This window comes from Melozone crissalis, unplaced genomic scaffold, assembly GCF_028551555.1.
Source record: "Melozone crissalis strain CALT ecotype California unplaced genomic scaffold, PUWL_Pcris_2 ptg000008l_1, whole genome shotgun sequence".
NCBI lineage: Eukaryota > Metazoa > Chordata > Aves > Passeriformes > Passerellidae > Melozone > Melozone crissalis.
In genome coordinates, this window is record NW_026535786.1 from 11,331,051 (window position 1) to 11,337,037 (window position 5,987).

The following is a 5,987-nucleotide window of genomic DNA, read 5'->3' on the forward strand; positions in this document are numbered from 1 at the left end:
TGTTTATGGTTTAACTGCTTTGGTGCCAGTATTGATTTTTTTCTTTCAGCGGCGCCTGTCAGGATGGCTTGGTTCCCACCTTAGAATTTGGGTGTGGACGTGGCTAAATGGATGTTCTTGAGATGGAGACTTTTTAGGATTTTAAGAGCTGAAGGTTCTCCCAGCTGGCTATTCTCAGGGCGGTGAGATCTGGAAATCTTTCCATTCATGCTCACCAGAAAGGCAGAGTGAAAACTCTACCAATGCTTAGTGTCTATCTGTCTTACTGTTTGTTGGCCTTTCTCTTTTAAGGAAGAACTGACACAGAAAAGCAGATTTTTAAACTGCTTCTGTAGAGTACCTAGTAAATCTATTTCTGCTTTTTAGGAGCAGGGAACATTGAACCTTGGGAACACCCCAAATAGCCTGACTGGATGAAACTTTTTCTCTGCTGGAAGGACATAAGAAACACATGTCTCTTGTAAGGAGAGCTTGACATGACTGAGCCACAACATGGTCATTCTCTACCTTCTTGGGGTCAGATTGGAGGTTATCACTTCTCAGTTTCAGGGTTTTGCCAAATGGCTGACAGTCCAGCAGTCCCCTAATCTGGGTCATCAGTGACTGCATCTGCTCAAATTCTATTAATGTACCATCTCAAAATACGGTAGGTACATTTGGATAATCTCAAACTGCTTCCTAAAAGGAAGATTTGGGACACTGGTGGTGGAGGGAGTGTTGGGGAGACAGCGAGTGTGCACATGCTACTGAACATAGGTACAGCATGTGCATTGACGAGTTACTGCCATACAGTGATGTATGTGCCAGGACAAACAAATAGATCGGGTATCTGCCAGGGCACAAAAGTCAGTTCAATGCAGCTGACTGGGGCAAGTGCTGTTCTAGTGCCTGGCTGTAAGGAAATGCAGTAGTACTCTAGGGAATCTCCAGATATTCCTACACACCTCAGACCCCTAGTAGAGTCAGAGGAGTGACGTGATTACCTTCTGAGGACCAATATCCCAGTTAGTTTTATCTGCACTTTTATCAGACACAGGAGATGTAGAACACAGACGAATATATGCAAATAAAATAACATTCTTATCTCAACTGAGAGGTTCAACTACATGATTCCCACCACAAATCTGTAGCCAGCCCTGCTTTCTTAAAATAGTCTGTGTAGGTTAAAATACTGTGTCTTCTGCTTCACCAGTCATCCCTCAGATTATTGCTCTTGGTGCTTCCAACTTCCCATCTCTCTAGTGTAGGATATATCTGTCATGAGCTGAATGCTTGCAGGGTCCTAGGTTGGAGCTGCAGATTAATCAAACATATTGGAACAAAACCACCTGCTAAGCAGAGAGTGATTGATGTGCAGCGCTATAGCTTGTTCCTTCTACAGTGGTGATAGGAAGTCCTGCATTACAAGGTGCTGCTCAGGTTCTTGTCTGCTGAAGTCTGGCTTTTGTGAAGAGTTGAAGATGTGAGTTCCTCACTAAAGGCACTTTCCAAGATTCTTTGCATCGATTGCCGCACCTTTGCCCTGAAGTCCCGTCCCACAAAAACATAAAGCAGGGGGTTGATGCAGCTGTTGGTGTATGCAAGTGCTGTAGAGAGGTGGTCCCACAGGATCAGTGACTCCATCAGCCTTGTTCGAAGGCTAGGTACAACGAAGAGCATCCCAACTACATGGTATGGAGCCCAGCAGATGAAGAATGCTGCTACCACGCACACAATTGTTCGCAGTGTCCTGTTGCGTGACTTGTGAAACTGGTTTGCATGTGTTCTGAAAACAATGAGGGCGTAGCAAACTGCCATTATGCCAAAGGGCAGCAAAAAGCCAAAGACAGCCCTAGTGATGTTTATTACTGCTGAGGCAAGGGGTACAGAATCATTACCTTCGTTGATGTCTGCCCACAAGTCACTACCATTGTAGGTTGAGTAGTCCCATAACTCATTTACAGACACATTTACAGATACATTTACAGGATCATCTATGTAATCATCAACTCCAGAATTGTACCCACACTCTGTTTTGCCTTCGTAAGTGCTTGTCTCACGGTAGTAGAAGACAGGGCAGCAGAAAATAAAGGCCAGCATCCAAATGCCACTGCATATGAGCGATATAAATTTCACTGTTCGGTGGTTCTGACACCAGACAGGTTTCATCACCAGGAGGCACCGATCAATGCTGATGGCCACGAGTAGGAAGACACTAGCAAACATGGTGAAGATTATGACTGATGGAATGACTTTGCAGAGGAACCGGCCATAAGGCCAGTGTTCATGAAGGGCCAGGTGAACAATGAAAAATGGCAAGGACAAGCAGCACATGATGTCAGCCACAGCCAGGTTTAGGAACCAGACAGTGTTCACAGACCTTTTCATTTTCAGACCAGCTACCCAGATCACCACCCCATTGCCTGGGATACCTATGATGAAAACGATGGTGAAGATAGCAATGCAGACAATTGATTCTGATGCATAATACACAGCAGCCTGTTCCTGTGAACTGCTATTGCCCAGGGCTTGAGGCATTCTGCAGCTGTAAAACAGAAAGGAAATTAGTAGCAATTCACATCCTTGGTTCTCGTTAGCCACGCCAGCGCAGGGCGGGGCTTTGCTCCGGCGAGCGGCGGGGAGATTAGAAGAGGGCTCTGGGGAGCGCGGAGAACGGGAGCGGGCCAACGGGGGCATGGCACGGCCGTTCGTGCAGGCAGGGTCGCAGGCTTCCTCCTGCTAGTGCGGTTTTTAGTTTGTTGCTTGTTGTGTTTTTGTTGGTTGGTTGGTTTGGTTTTGTTTTGTTTTTTATGGAGTGTTTGAGCCTATCAGTGGCTCCAGAGGCCGCTGCAAAAGAAGCCTGCCTGCAGTGTGAATAGGTGAACGACCTCCTTCGCTGGTGGCCGAGCTTAGGGAGGAAGTAGAAAGGATAAGGAGTATTAGGGAAAGTGAAAGGGAAATGGATTGGAGGAGTTCCGGCGTTCCATCCTCGAGGGAGGCCCACCGGGAGTCAGAGGACTCCCATGCCTCCCACTGTCAGGTGATAGGAGGACACCTGGTGGATGAAGAGGAGTGGAAATGGGTTCCTACTCGGAGAGGTAATAATAAAAATTCCTCCCAACCCCTATCCCTTAGCCAGGTGCCACTTCAGAATCGATATGAGGCCCTCGATCTAGAGGGTCAGCCAGAGGATGTAGAAGAAAATGATCTGCCCAGTGAGCCTTCCAATTGCACGTCATCTGTGAGTGATCACCACCTCTAACATCAAAAAGCAAAGAAGGGTAGTTGTAGTGGGTGACTCCCTTCTGAGGGGAACAGAGGGCCCCCTATGCTGGCCAGACCCATCCCTCAGGGAGATCTGCTGCCTTCCTAGGGCATGGTTATAGCATATTACTGAGAGACTTCCTGGGCTGAGTTGGCCCTCTCATTATTACCCACTGCTGATACTCCAAGCTGGCAGTGATGAGATTGAAAAGACAAATGTCAGAGCAATTAAAAGAGACTTTAGGGCACTGGGTCAAGTGGTTGATAGGGCAGGAGCACAGGTCCTTTTGGTGGCAGAGAAAAACCATGAAAGGAATGAATAGGAGAGCTCACACTATCAAGAAGTGGTTCAAGGGTTGGTGTCATCAGCAGAATTTTGGGTTCTTTGATCATGGGGCAACTTTTATGGCACCTGGCCTGCTGGAACTGGATGGGCTCCATCTCTCTGCTATGGGCAGAAGGATTTTAGCTCATGAATTGCTAGAACTCATTGCAAGGGCTTTAAAATATGTTTGAAGGGGGAAGGGGATGCTGCTGGGCTCTCTGGAAGCAGGCCCAAGGGTGGTACGCCTGAGTTAGGAGCAAAATCAGCAGCCCAGCTGAGGTGCACATAGCATGGGTAACAAACCAGGAGAGCTGGAGGCCATGGTGCAGCAGCAAAGCTATGATGTAATTGCCATCATAGAAACATGGTGGGATGACTCACATGGCTAGGGCACTGCACTGGATGGCTACAAGCTCTTCAGGAGAGATGGGAAAGGGAGAAGAGGTGGAGGGCCAGCCCTTTATCTTAGCGAGGCTTTTGATGCCATGGGTATTGAAACTAGTGACAATGAAGTTGAGTCCCTATGGGTGAGAATTAGGGGGAAGGCCAAGGCTGGCATCCTACTGGGGTCTGTTATTGTCCATCCAGCCAGGAGGAAGTGGACAATTTATTCTATAAGCGGCTGGAGAATGTTTCAGAATCACCAGCCCTTGTTCTTGTAAGGTGACTTTAACCTACCAGACATCTGCTGGGAATTTAACACAGCAGAAAGGAGGCAGTTCAGGGAATTCTTAGAGTGTGTGGAGGAAAACTTTGTGTGGCAGCTGCTGAGTGAGCCCACCAGGAGAGGGGCTATGTTAGACCTGTTGTTTGCAAATAGAGATGGGCTGGTGGGAGACGTGGTGGTTGGAGGCTGCTTGGGGGATAGTGATCATGAAATTATAGAGCTCTTGATATTTGGTGAAATGAGGAGGAACATCAATAAGACTCTTACATTGGACTTCCAGAGGGCAGACTTTGGCCTATTTAGGAGATTTATTAAGAGTTCCTTGGGAAGCAGCCCTTAAAAACAAAGGAGTTCTGGAAAGGTGGGCCTGCTTCAAAACAGAGATCTTGAGGGCACAGCAAGAGACATCTTTTTGCCCCTGTGTGGCGAAAGATGAGTCAACAAGGCAAATGTCCAGCCTGGATGGGCAATGAGGTTTTAAAGGAACTTAGGAATAAAAAGGAAGGTCATTCTTCCCCTGTACTTGGCACTGGTGAGGCCACCCCTTGGGTGCTGTGTCCAGTTCTGGGCCTCTCAGTTTGGGAAGGATGTTGAGATGCTTGAGTGTGTCCAGAGGAGGGCAACAAGGCTGGTGAGGGGTTTGGAATACAAGTCCTGTGAGGAACAACTGAGGGAGATGGAGCTGTTTAGCCTGGAGAAAAGGAGGCTCAGAGGTGACCTTATCACTCCCTACAACTTCTGAAAGGTGGCTGTAGTCAGGTGGGGTTGGTCTCTTTCACCAGGCAGCAGCTGACCGAACGAGAGGACACAGGCTTAAGCAGTGCCAAGGGAAATATAGGTTGGATATTAGGAAAAGTTTTTTTTATGGAAAGAGTGATAAAGTTCTGGAATGGTCTGCCCAGGGAGGTGGTGGAGTCACCATCCCTGGATGTGTTTAAAAAAGACTGTATATGGCACTTGATGCCATGGTTGAATTGAGGTGTTAGGGCATGGGTTGGACTTGATCTTGAAGATCTCTTCCAACCTAGTGATTCTGTGATCATCCTCCCCAAATTCTTCTCCTAACCTTTACTGTAGCATCCCTGAGTCAGGTGACAGTACAGAGCTGTCAGGATACAAAGGCATTGGCCTACACAAATTTGTTACTAGTGTACCTGTTGTACACTGTCATCATTTTCATAGTGGCTAAACCTGTAAGTAAGCTTGCTATTTAAACAGGGGGCTCTATACAGTTATGTTCTCCTGTCTCTATCATCCCTTTGATTTCCATCTGGTTCTCCTTAGTCTCCAAAGCGGAGCTCTATATTCAGATGGCCATGCTGTCCCCAGATATGTTTCCTGGTTGACTTCCTGCTTCAGAAAGGCAAATCAGCACTTTTAGTTCCTCTTTCCTTTAAAATGAGCAATTTCTTCTGGCATAACTGGTGAAGTACATTTCAGTTAAGAAAACAATGTCTATGTTTCTGAAATAACCCTGCTTCACTTTCTGAACATTACAAATAGAACAGACATGACATAAATTCTGTTGGCTAAGTGGTATTTTAGGGAAGTGCCAGTGACCACTTCCTTTTCTTACATGTGTTCCGAGCTGTCTGCTGGTTCCTTGGAAAGCTTATCTTGACCAGGAGAAAGGCAAGACATTAATGGTTTAAGATTCTATGAAAGATAAGAAATGAATCTTTAAGAAGGACAGATATTTACTTGTAGAAATAAAAATACAGAGTAATGTTCTTCAGGCATTTTAGATATGAG

At 46.5% G+C, this 5,987-nt stretch overlaps 1 protein-coding gene across 1 annotated transcript; it reads right to left on the bottom strand.

The window, feature by feature from the left end:
- Positions 1-1,102: 1,102 nt before the first annotated feature.
- C3AR1 (complement C3a receptor 1) lies at positions 1,103-2,552 on the bottom strand. The gene has a single exon (XM_054269987.1). The coding sequence runs from the start codon at positions 2,515-2,517 to the stop codon at positions 1,402-1,404; it is 1,116 nt and encodes a 371-aa protein (XP_054125962.1). The 5' UTR covers positions 2,518-2,552; the 3' UTR covers positions 1,103-1,401.
- Positions 2,553-5,987: the final 3,435 nt, after the last annotated feature.

Coding starts and splice junctions, on each gene's coding strand:
- C3AR1 (XM_054269987.1), bottom strand. CDS start 2,517: ATGCCTCAAGCCCTGGGCAATAGCAGTTCACAGGAACAGGCTGCTGTG.